The 21,606-nt window shown below is 40.6% G+C and overlaps 1 protein-coding gene across 1 annotated transcript in view; it reads right to left on the bottom strand.

Annotated features, from left to right (window-relative positions):
• APAF1 (apoptotic peptidase activating factor 1) overlaps window positions 1–21,606 on the bottom strand; it is a 62,040-nt gene that overhangs the window by 37,334 nt on the left and 3,100 nt on the right. The window contains exons 3-14 of the mRNA XM_069973025.1: window positions 16,862–17,051; window positions 15,124–15,321; window positions 14,604–14,787; window positions 14,011–14,123; window positions 10,799–10,930; window positions 8,271–8,509; window positions 7,994–8,161; window positions 7,780–7,911; window positions 5,095–5,208; window positions 4,451–4,635; window positions 2,664–2,790; window positions 958–1,083 (exon numbers count right to left, since the gene is read on the bottom strand). Coding sequence (XP_069829126.1) covers window positions 958–1,083; window positions 2,664–2,790; window positions 4,451–4,635; window positions 5,095–5,208; window positions 7,780–7,911; window positions 7,994–8,161; window positions 8,271–8,509; window positions 10,799–10,930; window positions 14,011–14,123; window positions 14,604–14,787; window positions 15,124–15,321; window positions 16,862–17,051 — 1,908 coding nt within the window. The remainder of the gene's footprint in view (window positions 1–957; window positions 1,084–2,663; window positions 2,791–4,450; window positions 4,636–5,094; window positions 5,209–7,779; window positions 7,912–7,993; window positions 8,162–8,270; window positions 8,510–10,798; window positions 10,931–14,010; window positions 14,124–14,603; window positions 14,788–15,123; window positions 15,322–16,861; window positions 17,052–21,606) is intronic.

Here is a 21,606-nt window from a genome sequence, read left to right on the forward strand (position 1 = left end):
CTGAAAAGATGTGATCAACGACATACAAACTGTTTTTTGTTAATTGTTTGATCATTGGCATATTTATAACAGATTATTGCTCAAATTTAAATGTTTTAATGATTTATTGCCCAATAAGCAGCAAGTTTTAATCGGAAAACACTTTTAAGGGAAGGAATCAAACACAAAACCACAGTACAAAGCCAGTGCTCCCAATAATCACTGAGCTATACATCCCAATGGTAGGGAGATCAAATAAACACTTGCATTAGGAGACAGAGGCTCCGATTTATCAATCTGTGCCTCACTTTTGTCCCAAACAGAAAGCAACCAAATACAGCTCATTTTGAGATACAAAAGCTGAAATGTAATTGGTTGTTATCTGTTTGAGACAAGAGGGAGGCACATTTTTGTATCAGATAGATTGATACATCTGGGCCAAAGTGTCCTGTCCTGTTTCTAGTACAGGTACTGGAGAATGCAATGTGTTCCTCTAGTGCTGGATCACATACAAGAGACAGCAGCATCAAGCAGCTGCTAACATGAACCAAACACTGATTAAGAAATTAGCATATTAATATGACTGCTATTGACATGCCTGCATGATTATAATTTTTTTGTATAACTGGAGATATGTTACAGACATCAGAAAACTCATGGTGACTTCCCTGGCCATAAGAGTACAGGGAGACTTTCCTCTGATTTCGCCAGCAAAGTAACATATGAAAAATACTAAATCGCAGTCTGATTAGCACATTATACTTCAGTTGTAGGACCAGATGCTCTACATTAATCTGAACATAGAAAGCAGATACACATGGTCAGAGATATGAACAAGTAATATTGTACTATGTCGGCTTTGTAAAGTAGTTGTGTAGCCCTAACAAAGTATTATTAAAAAAGTAATTCTAACATATGTAATAAAAAAATATGTGTACACACCATTGCCTCGTTGTATATAGTAAAAGAAGATATTACCTTTACTTTTTTATCAGTTGAACAGGTTGCTATATATCTGTCATCAGCAGAAAAGGCACAGCACTGAACTTCATCATCATGAGCATCTATATGAAGCAGATTTTCCCCAGTTCCACTCTTAAAGATCTAGTAAGGTGCACAAAACAGAGTCCAGGTTTAGCTGTCCTGATTGGTTACTGTATGACTCCAAGATTTCTTTTAACCCCTTCCCCTGGCATACATTCTGGGCTTATTGGTTACTTTTTAACTAGTTTTTGCGAGGGAAATGGGGGGGGGGGGGGGGGGAAAATCATTTTTTTATGCTTTAAAGGGGTTGTCTGGGATAATTTGATACTTGCGCATCCTACTGTTGCTGTATACTTACCTGTCCTGCTTCCCCGCAGCTGCCAGATCTCAGGCCATCAGTTCTCCTTTGCTGTCAGTGTTTTGGAAACATCCGTTGACGTCCTGATCCCTCCAGAAATCAGCATAGATCTTATACTGTCTATGCTGACTGGCCATTTCTGGAGGGAGCAGGGCAACAACGCATGTTTTTCTAAAACACTGACAGCAACGAGCAACTGGCAGCCCGAGATCCGGCAGCTGCGGGGGAGCAGGACAGGTAAGGATACATTACTGACATGTCCCCTGCAGTCCTTTCCCCAAGTATCAGATTATCCCGGACAAACCCTTTAAATTTACATCATATTGTAAAAATACTATAGCCTTTTCCCCCTGGATCAATACAATTACAGCAATAACAAATTTACTTTTTTTTTGTTTTAATATAATAAAAAAGTGTTGTCACATTCCAAAACATAACTTTTTAAATTTCTTGTGGAATAGTTTTTATTGGTACCATTTTGAAATACATATGACTTAAGTTCTTTACCTTAATCGATCGGCACCTGCAAGGGGATGCGGGTAGCCTAGTTCTCACACTCTGCGCCAGTCTTTTCCCGAGCACCGGCCTGCCTTGATTCTAATGGAGCGGAGGGGAGGGGGTTTTGTCACACTGGGGGGTGGCGGGCCTGTTCCCAGGGCTCTGGGGCGAGGCGGTGCTCAGGAAAAGACTGGCGCAGAGCTTGGGAACCAGTCGTCAATTCAAAAAAAGGACAACACCACTCCGGCGCCAATCAATTAAGGTAAAAAAATTTTGGGGATGTACCTGATGGTACATTTGCTTTAACAAATTACAGCAATCCTGGAGTAAATAAAAAATTTTTTATTGATTGAGTTGATATGGACATGGTGATAATAAATATATGTTATATATGTTAACAAATACTAAGGACAGAAAGAAGGAGGGTGAGCAGACTACAGTGGTGGAGGGGTGCTCATAAAAACATATCTGGCATCGCCCCATGTAGAATTGTCCAAACTATTAAATTATAAAATTGTTGATCCTGTCAACACAACAACAATAACAAAAAGACACAAAATAGTCCAAAATTGCTGATATTTGGTCACTTCACAGACAAAAAAAGGAATAAAAAGTAATCAAAACCTGAAATCTCTTACAAATGTGGCACTGACTAAATCATGTCTACCTTCATATATATTTTTTTTATCATTACTTCAGTTAAAAACCTTAAAGTTGTCAGCCGCTAAAGAGAAAGATGACAGAGCCTTTAAAAAACTTGTCATCATAAAAAACTTTTGACATGCCATAGAGACTTGTCAAAGAAAAATATATAAAGAATTAAAAGAGCAAATGAGTTATGTACCTGTAAGGTTTTATCGGCTCCACAGGAAGCAATCCTTTGTCCATCTCGAGAAAAGCAGGTATGGTACACTGTCTCTGTGTGAGGACGCACAGCTAGGTTTGGCAGGTTCTTCATACTTTGCTTGTTTCTACAAGTCAAAAAATAAGTCAAATCACTTTTAGTTGATGCTTTATGGATTCTAGGGGGAGCTCTTGGCACGCTTCTTCCATACCTGTATGCCATATGCAGTATCCTTTCCTAATGACTATATCTTCTATTAAGTCATAAAAAAAGAGCTCCCTTTAACAGATTTAGGAAATAAATCATCATAAAATTTTGGAAAAAAGAACAAAAGTGTGTCAACTTTAAAGGAAAAGTCCAGTCTGGGGGAAAAAAAACATTATCTGCAGGGGCTGGGGTGGGATTTAGTCTGCTCAGCAAATCAGTAACTTCAGCACCTGACCGAATCCAACCCCAGTCACCATATGGCTGAGCAGGGCATCCGTCAGCCGAGTCATAACGTAGCTGCAGGGGAGCTAGAAAGGCTGTTGAGTGGGTTCCAAAAGTGGTATGCGGCCACCGGGTCAAATAAATATACATACCTTATTTATAATGCCCCCGGCCCACTGGACTTCTCATTTAATACAGGTGCAGGAGACGTGAAAAAGCTCACATTGAAAAATAAGTCAAATTATAAGTTTTCTTATAGGCCCCCATGGCTTCTGTAAGAATTCAATATTTCCTACTGTAATGCCCCCACACCATAACAGCATCCTAACGCTGGCTATAATACGCTGACTATAATATTATACAATCTAAAATGAAAGCCGAAATCAACAAACCATAAAGTAAATATATGATTCTTTCATCCAACATGGACACAATTGAACTTACTGTATCAGCTGTCCTAGCCTTTTTTATATTAAACATCAAAGACACACGGCAGAACGTAATAAGCAGTGTTCTGACTTACGGCGGGTCCGGCAACCCGGCGGCACTATAAACACGCCAGATGCTTTAAACTGTCCCATTGAAATCAATGGGATCAGTTCAAAGATGCGTTTCCCTCTACTTTGCTACTGCATCAGAGGGAAACGCCACCGGATAAGTGTAAACCTTGGGCTTAGCGTACCCAAAAAGGGATCAACCATGTTTTTGTGTACAGTACACAAAATTTTCTTTTTTTTTTTTAAAGGATGCTTTTTTTAATCCTTTTTTTATATAATAATAATAATAATAATAATAATAATAATAATAAGTCAATGGAAAAACAAACTGATCCAAATGGATGCACACAAATGCATCTGCTTTTTCATCTGTGTTTTCCATTAAAGGGGTCGTTCAGAAAAAAAAAAATTCATCTGATCAACTGGTGCCATAAAGTGCCAAAGATTTGTAATTTACTTCTATTAAAAAATCTTAAGTCTTCCAGTATTTATCAGCTGCTTTATGTCCTGCAGGAAGTGTTTTTTTTCCAGTCTGGAGAGCAGGAGAAGGTTTCTATGGGGATTTGCAGCTGCTCTTGACAGTTCCTGTCACGGACGGAGGTGGCAGCAGAGAGCATTGTCTCTGACTGGAAAGAATACACTACTTTCTGCAGGACATACAGCAGCTGATAAGTACTGGAAGATATTTTTTAATAGAAGTAAACTACAAATCTCTGGCACCAGTTGATTTGAAAGAAAACGCAAAAATGCAGTGTGAACCTAGCCTTAGTGTCTAAACAACATTACATATAAAATACTTCGAAATATCAGCTGTGATCTACATTGATTTGATTTCTGCGTTAAGGTCTGTTTAATACTCACATCCAGTTGACATACAATGCTCCTTGGTGAAGTTCATCTTTGGCATGTCGAATAGCATGTTTATACACTGCTGATTCATTTGGCTGAGAAAGTGCCAACTGGACCATATTTATATGATAATTCTGCCGTAGGAGATGGCCGTTTACAGACAAAAACTCTTGAAAATCTTCCCGTGCTTTGCTGTCCTGTAAAGTGAGAGATGCAAGTTTAAAAACATATAGTGCGTTATAAATCATATCGGACCAATTTATTAACTTCCAGAAAAAAGATTTTGCTTCAAATTAGAACCAAAAACTCTCTCTAAGCCACATTTTTATTTCATTATTGAAAGCTGGTCAGACTGTAGGCACATAGCCAACAATGATATGACTATGTGGTCTTCTTTTTGTGGCCAAACACGACAGAGACAGGACAGGGAGTTTCATGCTATACTCCTGGTTCTGCGTAAGCAGATATATATTCTAGCCATGGCAATAAAGACTCAACATGATCTGGAAAGCTGGCATTTTCTTCTCATATAGCACTGCAATATTCCTTCTATGATCATTTTAATAGGGTTCTTGTAGAGGGAAACAACTACATCACGTCTATGTAGCATACTATGTGTGCTAGAAATTTGCAAAAAAAAAAAAGAGGAAAATTACCTGTGTATTCAGTATGTCTTGGTAACGCACTAGCTCATGAATGAGATGTGCAGGTCCAAATAATCTGGTTTTCGCTTTTAACCAATCAAATGAAAATAGCAAGGAGCAAAGTTCCTGGAAAATGACAAAGAATTATCACACCAAAATAAATGCCAAAAGGAACACTTCCATCTTATTTTCCATTCCATAGGAAACCATGCACTTTTAAAGATGGTAAAGTAGGGAATGCATGTATATAAATTAGCACATTCCCAAAGTATGGGCAACATGTTCCCTTAAGTCAGCTCCTCAAAACCCACAGCAGCTGAAATAATGTGTTAAGGGTGCGTTCACACGTACAGGATCTGCAGCAGATCCGCAGCATATTTGATACTGTGTTCAGTTATTAACCTACATTGATATAAAATCTGCTGCGGATCCTGTACGTGTAAATGCGCCCTTAGGGTCTGTCCACACGTACAGACTTGCAGCGTAAATCTTGCTGCGAGTCTGTCAGGTCCTGGCAGTTCCCGGTCACTACATACTCGCAGCTGTCTGACAGACTGCTGCGAGTATGTAATTCTGCCGACCCCTTAACCCCTTCGGCTCCCGCTCTGCTGCCTGTATGCATTACCTCTTCTTGCCAATCAGCCAATCAGTGTGTTGCCCAGCCGCAGTCACTAATTGGCTGGACGGGAGAGCAGTACACCGGGACCCCGTGCAGCAAGGAGAGGTAATGTAAACACGCAGCAGAGCGGGAGCCGAAGGGGTTAAGGGGGCGGCAGAATTACGTACTCGAAGCAGTCTTTCAGGCAGCTGCGAGTATGTAGTGACAGGGAACTGCCAGGACCTGACAGACTCACAGCAAGATTTACACTGCGAGTCTGTACGCGTGGACAGACCCTTAAGCTGGGTTCACACACAGTATATTTCAGTCAGTATTTTGCAACCAAAACCAGGAGTGGATTGAAAACACAGAAAGGCTCTGTTCACACAATGTTGAAATTGAGTGGATGGCTGCCATTTAATGGCAAATATTTGCTGTTATTTTAGAACAACGGCTGTTGTATTGAAATAATGCCAGTTATTTGCCGTTATATGGAGGCCATCCAGTCAATTTCAACATTGTGTGAACATAGCCTTTCTGTGTTTTCAATCCACTCCTGGTTGAGGTTGCAATATGAGGACCACGATACTGCCTCAAATATACTGTTTGTGAACCCAGCCTCAGGGTGCAGTCACACGTACAGGATCCGGTGCAGATTTGATGCTGTGTCCAGTTATTTTGATCAAATCTGCTGCGGATCCGCACCATCAAATCTGCTGCGATATGGTATGTGTGAAGCTACCCTTAGGATTTTCTGCTGCGAATCCGCAGATTTGACTAAATGAATGAACACAGCATTAAATCCGCACTGTCAAATCTGCTGCGGATCCGCTGCGATATGGTACATGTGAAGCTACCCTTAAAGTAATTTTCCAGTTTTGAAAATCCACTTTCATATATGAGAATACCGAGTTAATAGTTGAGGGAGGTCCATCTCTTTGCTAGGAAGAAGAGTAGTTACAAAGGCCATCTCTTGTTCTGGAGGACCCTTCTTATCCTGCATTACACAGTCAACCCACTGATTTGAATGGGTATTGGCAGTCAACCCACTGATTTGAATGGGTATTGGCAGCCAACCCACTGATTTGAATGGGTATTGGCAGTCAACCCACTGATTTGAATGGGTATTGGCAGCCAATCCATTGATTTGAATGGGTATTGGGTTATACTTCATTACCCCTATGGTGGCACTGCAGGTACAGTGATCACATACTGCTAGGTTTACTCACAGGTAGTAATCATTCACTTTTTGAAAGGATGAGGCTGCTACCAGTGTTAAATGTAAATGAGAACTGTTCTAGTGAAAGCACTAATCCTGACCTCTTCAAGGGACAAATAGAGTGACTTATAGAACGTACAAGGCATTTTTCCACAATAGATTAAATTGTATATATATATACATATATTGTATGTATATGTGTGTGTCTATATATTGCTGTTCCATACTTATTATACTGGCACTCAGATTTTTTAAATTAGTTCTTAGGACAACATTCAATACACTTGGCTCCTTGTGCTGCTTTTCATCTACAAGGGGAGAAGGTCTACATTGCCATACAAAGGGCCAACATAGAGCACTTAGGGGTCTGTACTGTAAATCTCACAGTGCAGTTTGGCATATTCATATGCATAAGCTCTTTATATCATTTGGACAGCCCTGTTATCACAGGAGATAATAAATATGTATTTTAGCACACACATAAGGTTAGGGGGTAAATATTTTTGAACAGAAGGGCAATCTAAATTTTTGCAAGGGAAGTCCCACATTTTTGAACAAGTAAACTCAAAATAATTGTGACAGTTTTTCACCAAAAACTACACAAACACCATTAAAGGAGAAGCAGCCACAGCCCACACAGCTCTGGGAGTCGGGTCGTGACATCATCATTTTATCCAGGAAGTAAAGCCTTAATGCAGTAGTAAGTGCAGGGAAAAAAGCACTTCATAAGCATTTACCGTAATAAGTGTATATTGGGGATTTGTATAACTTTTGGGGACTAATACAATACTTTAATAAAAATTTTAGCCGGACTTCTCCTTTAATAAGTTTCCCAATAGTATTCATATATGTTCATTGAAGTCTACATAAATCTACCTACTTGGTGCATGTTGGCCTGTGCCATATGGTACGCTAGATAGTGGTACCAGTATGCATAATCCTCTTGCTCCTCTGTAGGTAGAATGCATGAATAGTGCTTCTGATACTGACTGACAAGCTTGGCATGAAGAGCCTGAAAGTGTAACAAGTACCGTTACATATATTCTTAAGTTTCTATATACATTTCTATACTGTACATATGTGTGAGTTCATACAGGTAGCTGAGCACGATTCCGCTCCGTGAGAAAATCCAGTTGGAGATCATGCAAATAATACTGAAATGACTTTCCATTGCGATCACAGTACAATAGAGACTTGTTGACAAATTCCTGAAGCATATCCTCCACGTCCTCGCTCTCCATGTGCCACAAGATACACAGAACCTGCAAGTAATGTACAGTGTGGTGTAAGTGTATTAAATCACCCAATTTGTGATAGACAAAGCCTTGACTGACTGGCTAAAAATTGTTCTTTTTCTCTGTCTGGATTCACCTGAGTTGGCACTTTCACATCCTTTTCTATTATAGAGAAATCATTGTAGTATTCCTTGACATCATTTTTGAGCCTATCCACACTCATAGACATGGCTTCATCCAGCGCTTCATAATCATATGATGAGGATTTTCTTATTCTTTTGAATTGCTTTCCTCGTAGCTGTTTGAGGTAGAAAGCCCAGCGGCTGGGGAAATCTTGCAGCAGAGATCCAATCAATGACACTACAAGAGGTGAGCCTAAAACAGATTTAATGGAAAAACAAAATTCATGCTTAAAGCGTAACTGTCATTTCAGGGTCGTTTTTCTGAAAACATTAAATATCAACAGTACAAGCGATTTTAAGAAACTCTGTAATAGGTTTTATGTACTAAAAGAGTTTCCTTCTGTACTGAAAAAGCAATCTCCCAGCCTCCCCCCTCACATCAAATGAAGCAGGATTTCTGTCTCCATTATGTGGCTATGGAGAGGGGAGGGGCTGTTAGGAGTGACTGAGCACGGAGCAGTCCTGCAAAGCACAACACCCTGCAATCTTCTCTCAGTAAGTTCATAGATAAGCACTGACCTTTCTGACACCTGAATTTAGCGTTTTAGGTGCCCAGAGAGTCTACAAACAGCTGACCTTCATGTCACCTCTTCCTGCTCCCTCATCTCCCTCAGCCCCTCCCCCCTCCATAAGGATAGAATGGAGAGAGCAGAGCCCGTCTTCACTGGCTTCTCTGTAATGAAGATGTGTTTGCCTGATAATGCACAGATACACTCACCGGCCACTTTATTAGGTACACCTGTCCAACTGCACGTTACCACTTAATTTCTAATCAGCCAATCACATGGCGGCAACTCAGTGCATTTAGGCATGTAGACATGGTCAAGACAATCTCCTGCAGTTCAAACCGAGCATCAGTATGGGGAAGGAAGGTGATTTGAGTGCCTTTGAATGTGGCATGGTTGTTGGTGCCAGAAGGGCTGGTCTGAGTATTTCAGAAACTGCTGATCTACTGGGATTTTCATGCACAACCATCTCTAGGGTTTACAGAGAATGGTCCGAAAAAGAAAAAACATCCAGTGAGCGGCAGTTCTGTGGGCGGAAATGCCTTGTTGATGCCAGAGGTCAGAGGAGAATGGGCAGACTGGTTCAAGCTGATAGAAAGGCAACAGTGACTCAAATAGCCAACCGTTACAACCAAGGTAGGCAGAAGAGCATCTCTAAACGCACAGTACGTCGAACTTTGAGGCAGATGGGCTACAGCAGCAGAAGACCACACCGGGTGCCACTCCTTTCAGCCAAGAACAGGAAACTGAGGCTACAATTTGCACAAGCTCATCGAAATTGGACAGTAGAAGATTTCTGCTGCGACATTCGGATGGTAGGGTCAGAATTTGGCGTCAACAACATGAAAGCATGGATCCATCCTGCCTTGTATCAACGGTTCAGGCTGGTGGTGGTGGTGTCATTGTGTGGGCAATATTTTCTTGGCACTCTTTGGGCCCCTTGGTACCAATTTGGGATGGGGTGGAACGGGAGATTCGCATCATGGATGTGCAGCCGACAAATCTGCGTCAACTGTGTGATGCCATCATGTCAATATGGACCAAAATCTCTGAGGAATGCTTCCAGCACCTTGTTGAATCTATGCCACGAAGAATTGAGGCAGTTCTGAAGGCAAAAGGGGGTCCAACCCGTTACTAGCATGGTGTACCTAATAAAGTGGCCGGTGAGTGTAAGAAGGGGGGGAGGCTGGGAGATTGTTTCTTGAGTACAGAAGGAGGCTTTTTTGGCTGATGAAACCTATTACAGAGTTTCTTAAAATCGCTTAGACTACTGATTTCTGCAATAAAAAAAAACATGACAGTTACACTTGAAATGGAAACTAACAGCAGGTTGGAAGCATCTGTTATGTTTCCACAGGGCAGGGGGCCCAGAGAAAAAAGGTAGATTTATTTGATTTATCCGTAGTACTGTTTTTCTGAAGTCCTTCTTTTAAATATGCCATGTAGGTAGTTGTAGTACTGCCCTCAGTGCACTGATCTGCCAGCCTGCTGCCTCCTCTTGAATATGCAGGTAGCGATTTGCAGTTATGCAACGCTGGCCACTCATCAATGCAGAGCTTAGAATAAATATTCATAAGAAGGCCTGGTTGGGGGGTGGGGAGAGGGATCCATCAATGCACCAAGGGCTAATGTACCACCCAGAGTGCATCAAACTGCCTAATCAGCATATTAAAGAAGTACTCCAAATACTGTATTTTACTTATACATTGCTTTGATAAAGTTATATTACTTTGTAGTATAAAGTTCAGTAAAGTAAATGTATATTATAATCATACAAACAATGGTGGCAGAAGTGGGCCCAAGTCACCCCTTGCTGCCACTTAACAGATAGATAGATAGATAGATATTATTTTCTAAACTGTTTTGGAACATTGAGTGGCTGTCATGGTTAATGGGGCCAATTCTTCTCAGGACAGTTTTGCAACTTAACACAGAGATTGTCCAATCACATAAAAATATAAAAGACAGGACTTTACCTTTAGACTCTTGTATGATATGATGAGCCTCTGTCGGCAATTCTTCCACTTTCTTGTCGACATAAAGAGAAAGAATTTCTAGGCCCTTCTGGTGGTCTAGTTCACTGTCCACGTGGACAAAGAGTTTGATCCCTTTGTAGAAAAAAGATGGAGTAAAAAGATGGAGCAAAAAGCAAAAATCTGTTTTCTGACTGTACAATTCACTAAAGGAATATGTTTACTAGACACAGTCTTTCTCTTTACAGAAGCCAGGTTTTATAGTATATATAGTCTAATAAAGGATTGTCGTTTTTGCTACATCTTGGGTCTGCAGCCCCCTTTTTGTTCTATATCTCTGTGGATTTGTTATTTGAGTTGCTCTTGTGTTGGAATTGTACAAGTTAATTACATCTTATTGTACAGGCAACCCTTGGGTGCTTCTAGGACCCGAGGGCTGACTCTACTGGGGACTTAGTCCCCGATTGCATCATTGAAAGAGGGAAGCAGAACTCAAGCAAATAGGATAAATAACTGTGTATGTAAGGTTTATATTTGTATGCTTCTAACACTACTTTTAAAGGAATAGTCCAGAATTAGAAAAACATAGTTACTTACCAAGTATTAGAACTCAGCTCCAATCACTTAAAGTGACTATGTACCCACAATCTAACCCCCAAACCACTTGTACCTTCGGATAGCTGCTTTTAATCCAAGATCTGTCCTGTGGTCTGTTCGGCAGGTGATGCAGTTATTGTCCTAAAAAAAATACTTTTAAACTTGAAGCCCCGTACCAAACGGGAGTATCTGTGTCCTAACTTTGCGCAACCTCTCTGTCCCTCCTCCCCATCCTCTTCATCATTAGGAATTCTCCAGGCAGATTGCCTCCTATTCCCCACCTGTGGCAGCCTGGCACATGGGCTGGATCGTTAAGGACCTGTGCAATGTTCAACATGGAGAAAATGTTTCAGTGGCATTCCTAATGCTGAAGAGGTTGGGGAGGAGGGACGGAGAGGTGGTGAAAAGTTAGGGCACAGATACTCCCGTCTGGCACGGGCTTCAAATTTAAAAGTATTTTTTTAGGATAATAACTGCATCACCTGCCGAACGGACCCCAGGACAAATTTTGGATTAAAAGCAGCTATCCGAAGGTACAAGTGGTTTGGGGGGGGGGGGGTCAGATTGTGGGTACAGAGTCGCTTTAAAGGAGTAGTTTAGCAAAAAAAAATAAAATATAAAAAAAAATTACAAATGAACTGGTGCCATACAGTGCCAGAGATTTGTAATTTACTTCTATTGAAAATTTTTCTAATTCTGGATATGAAAAGTCAGATAAAAAGTCAGAGGTTTACCAGGTACTAAGGGTCCTTTTACACAGGCCGATTAGCAGCAGACAGGAACACTCACTACTGAAAACTGTTCCATGTAAAACTGCCAGCGATCAGTTGACGACTAAAACAAATTGCTTTTTTTGTCAGCTGATCACATCTGTGCAGGCATGTAAATCATCATTAGTCGCCCATACATTTTCCATGTAAATGGGTACGTGCAGCTGACTATGATTAAATGATTAGGTCACATGAACAATCCAGTAAGTGCAGCCCTGCCACACAACTGATTGACCCCTGTACGAGACTGGCACTCGTTTGCAACGTTGCATTGGGCCTTGCAAAAGCAGGAAGAAACTTATAACATACATCTGCTTATAAGAATGCTGGGTGGTCAAGGCTATTTTGTCAGATTTTTTCTCTGGCTGTGATGCATACGGATAAATTGTAGCCATTTAGATATACAAGGTTGGATTAAAGAAAGTGGAGATGTGCCTATCTCAACCAGTGGAAAACAATGTAATAGGGCTAGAAAATAGCTGATAATCGATCAAACACCTGTTTGTTGGCTGTTCGGGACATTCAGACCTACTGAAAAATCATCAACCATGTTACAAAGGAAGTGTGGCTTATTGAACTTTGAGAAGGCACTGTAAGCGAGCACCGATCAGCAAGATTGAAAATCGTTTACACATGAGATTGGCCCATCTCAGTACAGCCCTTATTTTTACTCTTAATGGTCAGTATGAAAACTGATTTCTGGAATTTTTTAAAATATAGACAGTAGAATTAGAAAAAAACCTGACCAAAAATTCTTAAAAAAAATATTTTTAACAACTTTGAAAACAATATTTAAACAATGGTTCACTTTCTTATGACACATTCCTTTTACACTAAGGCCTTATTCACAAGTCACGTAATTTACAGATCCGTATTTCCGTATTCAAGTTAGTGCACATTGATGTCTATTGGGCTATTCACACTCAGTAGATTACAAGGATGCAAACTAGTGCTGAAAAAAAAGGCCATGTCCTAGTGTGGACCCAGATTTTTAACAGATGCTCTCATAGAAATCAATGGAATATGCTATATTATTCGGATTGTAACCTGTTTGGCATCCGAATTTCTGTAAAAAAGGTCATAAGGTTGTTTTTCCAAGCAACCACAACCAGGAAGAAGAAGCTGCAGAAGCAGAGAGAGAATGAACTAATTAACAGAAATGTCTAACAGTAAAGCAAACCAGAAATGGCAAAGTAAAATGTTTTTAACCTACTAAACTTTATTAACTAGTATTGTGCAGTAATTTAAAAAAACAGATTTAGGGTAGCTTCACACACACTGTATCACAGCGGATTTTATGCTTTGGATCCACAGCAGATTTGATCTAAATAACTGAACACAGCATCAAATTTGCTGCAGATCTGCTGCGGATCCTGTACGTGTGAATGCACCCTTAGGGTAAAAAAGGAAGCCCAATCCGTAATTTTTTGCGGATTGTACGGGTTGATAGCGGGAGGATTCTATGGACTTAAAAACAATACTGAACGTGTGAATGAGGCCTTGGTGAAAAGGTGTCAACCAATTTCTTCTCACAGTCCTATACTTACCATTTGAGAATTATACATTATACAGCCATGAACCAGCTACATGGTGCCTTGGTTACCCATGTTGGTGGAGTTCCTACTAGCTGGGGCATTACCATGTATCTGCGGGTGTACCCAAGGCTTTCTCAGAAAATTATGCACAAATATGTAAAGAGGCAAAGGCCATGGACAATATGGTCACATGACTATATCAGACAACAGATCATCATTTTTCTGTACTGAAATGTACAGAAATTTCATACAGAAATGTAAAAATATGGGAAGAGCCAAGCTCAAATTTAACAATGTAGAAAAAGATACCTACCTGCCACTGTGTCAATGACACTTCTGTCTCTGCTTGTTATAAGAACACGACACTGGATGTCAAATGCCTTTAGCACCCAGGAATCCCAAACATCATCCAAAATTAGCAGACACCTAAGAAAATAACAGACATTTAAATAACATTACTCATAATAAAATATAATGTTAAAAGCCTTTAAAACAGTTCCATACGACAGGCTAGTACAGCCTGGGTGCAAAGGGACTCAAGAACACTGCAGGAACACATAATCTCATATCGGGTTGAGCGACAATAACAGACATAGCCCATGGACAGAGTGGGCTGTGTCTGGAAGACGGCAGCTATGCTTTTCTTATCCTGTACATCCCATTTAATTCTGAAATTCAATCTACGCAACAGCTAATACAGGGTTGGTAAAATAGAACAAAATAAGGGTGCGTTCACACATACAGGATCTGCAGCAGATTTGAATCTGCAGCAGATTTGATGGCCCAGAGTTACTTTGCATTGAATCTGCAACTTCAAATCTGCGTCATCAAATCTGCTGCAGATCCTGTACGTGTGAATGCACCCTTAATGAGGAAAATGAGTAGATATTATAGTTATCCTCCTACCTTGGATATGATTGCATTATAAGCAGGCGCAGTCTGTCTCTCGCTTCCTCAATATTCAGAGGAGGTCTCTGTGAATACTTGCAGTCCTGATCTAGGCGAATACATAGATTCTGCAGCTTCATCAGAAAACCTGCTTTGTCCTGTTTTCCAACAGAAAGCCAGTGCACTCCCCCGGGGAAACAGTCTAAAGATAAGCACAACCATGAATCAGTGAAAAAGTGTTAATACAATGTGTAATGTGTACAATGCGTATTGCACACAGATCCACATTCACACAATGCACCTATGTAGAGGTTAATTCTCTTGTCTTGTCATTTCTGTTGGGAAAATTGGCAGAAGAACCTAAATCGACTCTGTACCCACAATCCCCCTAAACCGCTTGTACCTTTGGGTGGCTGCTTCTAATCCAACTTTTAAACTTGCCGCTGACATGCTGTCTCAAATCTGCACCACTGGTCAGTTTCTAAATGCATTTTGTACTACGGCATATAGATTTTGTGAATCAGAGCTACAATGTTACCTTGTAGAATATTGTGGTCCCTGAGTGCTTCAGCAGCTAGTACTGACTTGCCACAGCCCGCCATTCCATACACTATCACCCAACCAGACTCATTCATCAGTCTGTACAAGTTGTCCTGGATGTTCTTTACCAGCTTCTTCCGAGAAACAAACACAACTGGTCTCTGTGGCACTCCGCCTTCACACAGGGCTGTTTTCACTAAAATAATGATCAGATATATTATTATTTTATTTAAAAAAATATATATGTAAGGGTAAAAAGTAAAGTATTACAATATTTTATTCAGATAAATCATCATAGAATTTCTTCAACAATTGGAAATCTGATAAAATAAAAAAAATAAAAAAACTGTGGCCTCTCCTGATGTGTCTGTTTTGGTAAATCCTTGTATTACCCATGAAATTATGAAACATATTTTCTTATGATTCTATGTTGCACCATTCCTCTGTTCTCTTCCTAGATTTGTATAATTAACTAGCCAACTGGGTGTTCCCAGTAAGGGGCGTGTTGGTGTAATCTGGCAGCTTTGATTGGATACTCTCACACAGTGTAGGAACACAACCCCAACTGTTAACACCCAGTTGGATATTTAAGTCATACATTTCTAGTAATAATAACAAAGCTGTGGGTGAAATACCTGGGTGTAGCACTCACTGGAAGATTAATATCAGGGTGAAAAGTTTTACTTTCTGGTGTGTAAGGGCCCTATTCCACCTGGACGATTATCGTTCAGATTATCGTTAAATCGTTCAAATCTAAATGATAATCGTTCAGTTGAAATGCAGTTAAGATTAACAACCGAACGAGAAATCGCTGATAGCTTCATAAGACCTGGACCTATTTTTATTGTTGCTCGTTTGCAAAACATTCGCAAATGGTTCGCATTGAATAAGACGTTATTTGGTCCTTCGCAGTAGATACGAACGCAATAGCGAAGTAATAGCTAAGAAAAAGACGATCGCAAATACGATCATAAGTAATGATTATCGCTCCATGGAAATGAGTGAACGTTTTCAGGCCTTTTGCAATAGCGGTCGTTTAAGATCGTTAATGATTATGCGAACGATAATCGTCCGGTGGAATAGGGCCCTAAGGAAGGGAGAAAGCAGCAAGCAACATCAGAAAGAAAGATCACAGGCTGGGCCCTATTACACGGAATAATAATCTGCCAAATCAGGCTAATTCGGAATATTCTTACTCCCTGTAATGGAGACAGTCAACTAGTGATTGGGTGATTTCCTATATGTACACTATTTAGCCTGAGGCAAATACTTACACACAAAATATGAACAAAAAATTCTTAGCAACTTTTTTTTAAGTTGGCAACTATAAACATCTCTGCGCAAAAGCTTGTTTTACACACATTTCATTTCATCTGCATTGGGCCCCTTTGCAGGGAGGGGGTGGAACAGCGGGTGTGGGCGCACGCAGAGGAGGCACGCCACATTTAACTTTTTTTTTTGCTGGAGCTGGCATGGGTTTCACTGCATGAGAGAGGAGAGGCTCTGCTGTGCACTAGATTTAAATAAATGCCCCTACATAAATCCTCAGAGTCTCCGTGGGGACATTGATAAGGCCAGCGCAAAAAATTGCTGGACTTAATAAATGTCCCCCTAGGGGTATTTCTCCTCTTAGAGATGATTAACAGCTGGAAAAAAACTGAAACATATAAAATATTACATGCTCATAAATAACTGTTTGGGTCTCAGATTGCAACCATAAAGATGAAACAACTCACCATATGATGTAATACCATTGGATGGACCTTTGCCGCTTCCAAATATGTCAATAGAGGAAGCCCCTTTCAGAAGAACAGCCAAGTCTTTGTAACCCTCGTGTAGCAGAGCATTGTAAAAGGAAACAAAAGCTCGGTTGTCTTTGCCGAGAATAATCTTGATGAGTTCGTTTGCTCGGTCAAGTTGAGTAGCCTTAACATACAGATCAAATAAAATTTAATTCAGAGGAAAATGAAATCAACCAGTTGATATAGCTTCTAATAGACATAGCTGTAATGGGGTTATCTGGTTATATAAAGCTGGTAGTCGATCGTAAGAATAGGCAATTATTATCAAACTGTGGAGGGTCCAAAGGCCATATTACAAGGCTTAACCTTCAGGGTACGCTCACACCGATCTGCTAAATTGGTACTTGCCTACTGAGCCTATTATACAGCTCAATAATCGTGCGACCAGGACTTGTGCTAGTAATATTTGTGCAGCCCTTTCCTTTAATAAGTCATCAGCCGTGCATCTCCTATTACACAATGAGTATTGCGCCACTGTCAGATTACCTTTCAGTATATTGAAAGACAGTGATCAGCTGACAAGTGAGCATATTCTTAGGGCCCTATTAAACGGGACGATTATCATGCAAATTATCATGATAATCGTTATTAAGAAATAGTCATCGTTAGACACCAAAATCATTATTCGTTCACTAATCGTTTTTTTCCACATAATCGTAATTTTCGCTAATCAGAATTTTGCATTCGTTCATTAAGGGCCCGTTCAAACTGAGCAAACACAGCGCAATTCCACCGCGGAATCCCGCAGCACTCAGTGTGCTGCTTTTAGCGAATGGGAGAGCGCACGCCTGTCCGCTCCCTCTCCTCTCCGCTCAAAGAATTAACATGTTCATTCTCTGAGCGGAAAGCTCACTCAAAGCAGCACACTGAGCACGGCGGGATTCCGTCATTGAATTGCGTCATGTTTGCTCAGTGTGAACCGGCCCTAATGGTTCAGTGTAATTCCACATCATTCCTTCATTTACCAAGATCAAACGATCGTAGTAACGACTACTGTTCTGTGTAATATAGTAAAAGATTTCAGGTTAATGATAAACAATCTAGTTTGCGATTGTTAATCGTTAAAAATCGCTTTGTCTAATTGGACCCTTACTCATCTGCTGATCACTGGCTCTGTTAAACTAAAAGGTATCTGCCTGATTTGGTAGATAATCTATCTGTGTAATAGGGCCCCAACTCTTGGTACCCTGACGATAAATTATTTGTAGAAGGTGTGGTACTCGTGTGAGCACTGCAGCCTTTGTGTACACTGCACTGTACTGTATGCCATCACATTTATTGCAGATGTGCATGGCATTACAGCTTTAAACCAATCAAAGGAGCTGTAATACAAAGCAAAGCTTCTGTGAGTGTAATTTTTGTGCAGCATGAAGCAGTACAAAGCTGTGCCTAAGAGACCTATTACATGAGTGAATTAGGCTAATTTTAGGCAGTGTAATAAAGACAACGATCAGCCGAGGAGCCGATCTTTTGGCTGATCGTTGTCTTGCAACAAGTTTGAAAATCATTGTGTGATGTAAGGGTATAGAAAATAATAAAGATGATGCTTACCTGTCCACACTCCCCTGGTGTCCTCCTTGCCTGTTTCTGCTCTCCACGCTGATGGCAGACGCCGCTAACACTTCCGAACCAGTCTATTCAGTGACAGCCTGCTCAGCCAATCACTGAAGGAGACAGGACGGCACCACAGTCAGTGACACGGACATTGACACACATAGATTTCATAATCACCATCCCTCCAGTGATCGCGCTTGAATTTCACGCCACATCCCCATCAGTTCCGATCAGCGTCTTTGGATCTCCCTCACTCTCGAGTTCCAGTGAAATGAATGAGAGAGAAAAGGTTACCAGGGTACATGCCTTTTCATTGGCTGGATTGCATTTCATGGCTTCCAGCTTGCTCAGTCAATCAGGGCTGAGCAAGCTGGAAGCCATGTGATGTGCTCTAGCCAATGAGAAAGCTGCTGGTGCGTAAATACATAATCAGAAAAAATGTGTGGTGTAATAGGTAGTCTGATCTACCCAGCGATATTACCTTAATCTTGCAGTACTTCCATCAGGATATACTGTCCTTCTGTAGCTAAAAAGACGCATACTCACAGTATATACTTTCCATTGCTTTATTTTTCTTTTGCAAGGTATATCGCAATCATAGCTCACAGGCTGAGTAATTCCATGAACACATGCCAAACACTATGGCCTCCCGCCGGACGTTTCGGAGGACGGGACTCCTGCTTCCTCATGCGTGGAGAGCGTAAGGGAAAGGAACGTCTTATAGGTTAAAGCACGTCATAAGATTAACTCTCAGTGAGACTGAACTTAATACATATACCTTGTGTCTTCTAATTATTTAAGTATTAGAATAATACTAAGACGCATGATCTAACAGGGAAGGGAACCTCTATTAGCCACTATGTAGAACTCATAATTCTATAATCGCATCACAGGAATGCTCGAAAGCTGCACACCTCGTTAAGCCCTTGCGGGCTAAGTGTGCCCAGCTTTGTAATCCAGTAGGTCTCTTTACGTAACAGACGCTTACGGTTCTCATCGCTGTCTGTGCACACCTCTACTTGCTCAAGCACCTGCCACCTAAGGTCACAAACGTTATGTCTCATTTCAGCAAAATGCCTCGCCACCGATGTCTCTCCAAATTCTTTACTATCTTTTTGTTCTTTTCCTTCACTGAATTTCCTAATTGTAGCTTTATGTTCATTCAATCTTATTTTAACATTTCTGCTTGTCTGTCCGACATATCCTAGCCTACAGGGGCATTTCAGAAGGTACACTACGTTCTTATCGTTACAAGTATAGAACCCTTTAATCTTAAATTTAGTGCCCTGACTAGGATGGTGAATGAAATCACCTTTAATTATGCTATTGCAATGCTGACATTTCATGCATGCAAATGTCCCTTTTCTGCTACTGGCCAAAATGTTTGTCTGTTCTTCTTCTTTTGAATATCACTTCTAACCAACATATTGCCTATAGAGGTGTTCTTTTTGTACGCAAAAACTGGTTTGTCTTTAAACAACTGTCTATATCTGGGATCGCTAGCCAGCAATCCCCAATATTTCAGGACACTCTTTCTAATTAAATTAGAATGTTTATCGTATGTCATGCTGAAAAGAGGTCTCTTATTACCTTTACTCTCTTTCTTTTTCTTGCATCTCACTGTTCTCCTCTCCATTCGCTTCACTTCATTTTCTATCTGTACTATCTCTCGTCTGTTGTAACCCCTCGCTACAAATTTGTCTATCATTCTCATGGCGTTCTTCTGATACTCCTCATCGGTACTCGAAATCCTTTTGGCTCTAATAAATTGGGATTTTGGAAGACCCTTAAATACATGCGGAGCATGTTGACTCTTACGATGTAACATATTATTCCTGTCCATGGGTTTCGAGTACAGAGTGGTACCAAAAGTGTCCTTTTCTCTTTTTACCATAACATCCAAAAAATAGATTTTTTTCAACATCATAATCCAATGTGAATTTGATAGAAGGATGGCATGAATTTAAACGTGAAACAAAATCAAGCAGATCACTCTCACTGCCCGTCCATAGCAGGCACACGTCGTCCACATAGCGAAGCCACGTGGACGACGTGGGCATGCCACAAGCAGCAACGAACCTCTCTTCAAAATTGTGCATGAATATATTGGCTAGGCTAGGGGCTACCGATGAGCCCATTGAAACGTCGTGTAGCTGTAAAAAGAAATCAGAATAAAACCTAAAATAATTCTTAGTCAGAACTAGATACAATTGCGATATACCTTGCAAAAGAAAAATAAAGAAATGGAAAGTATATACTGTGAGAATGCGTCTTTCTAGCTACAGAAGGACAGTATATCCTGATGGAAGTGCTGCAAGATTAAGGTAATATCGCTGGGTAGATCAGACTACCTATTACACCACACATTTTTTCTGATTATGGATTATTCGGATTTGTGGAAGTCTGGATTGTGTGGATTTGGATCATTATCCTATGAAGTGGTGCGTAAATACACCAGTAGCCTTTTCTCTCCCATTCAATTCTGCCAGAAGACGCTGAAGAGGAGGAAGAAGACCAGGCCCGCCCTCCGCTCTGATGACATCCTGACACAAAATGGCGTCGGCAAAAGAGGACGTGGTCGACAGTTATTGGGCAAGTATTCTTTCTTTCACTTCCGGGGGAAGGGGAGGTGGTTAACGGGGCCAGATAGCTAATTAACATACATTACAATGTGTGTTAATTAAGAAAAAAAAAAAAAGTTCTCCTTTAAAGCAAAGGCTGCATGGACATCACAAACGGTGTCCCTGCAGCCCTTGGGGCACGATTATCAAGCTATGTAATAGGCTCGGTAAGCATTAGCTGATTTAGCAGATCCGCTCTCTCTTGCTCCGAGGGTCGGCCCTGTCATATGGCTCTAAAAGGTATACAAGTTTATACGAAGCAAAAGTGATTTGCTAATAATGCTAGCCAGCAAGTAAACAATGGCTAAATGGGAGGTCTGTAACACTGAGATTCCAGAAAAATGCTATGTTTGACTATGCAAATTTTGTAACTTAATATACATTTTTTTTTCCTGTTAACCTCTATTACACATCCATCAAACAGAACTAGGGATCCCTTTTCCTCCTCCTATGGACTGCTGTGGTGATGGCAGAGCAAGTTCATCATTATCACATCACCTTAAG

Source organism: Dendropsophus ebraccatus, chromosome 1 (genome assembly GCF_027789765.1).
Source record: "Dendropsophus ebraccatus isolate aDenEbr1 chromosome 1, aDenEbr1.pat, whole genome shotgun sequence".
NCBI classification, from domain to species: Eukaryota; Metazoa; Chordata; class Amphibia; order Anura; family Hylidae; genus Dendropsophus; species Dendropsophus ebraccatus.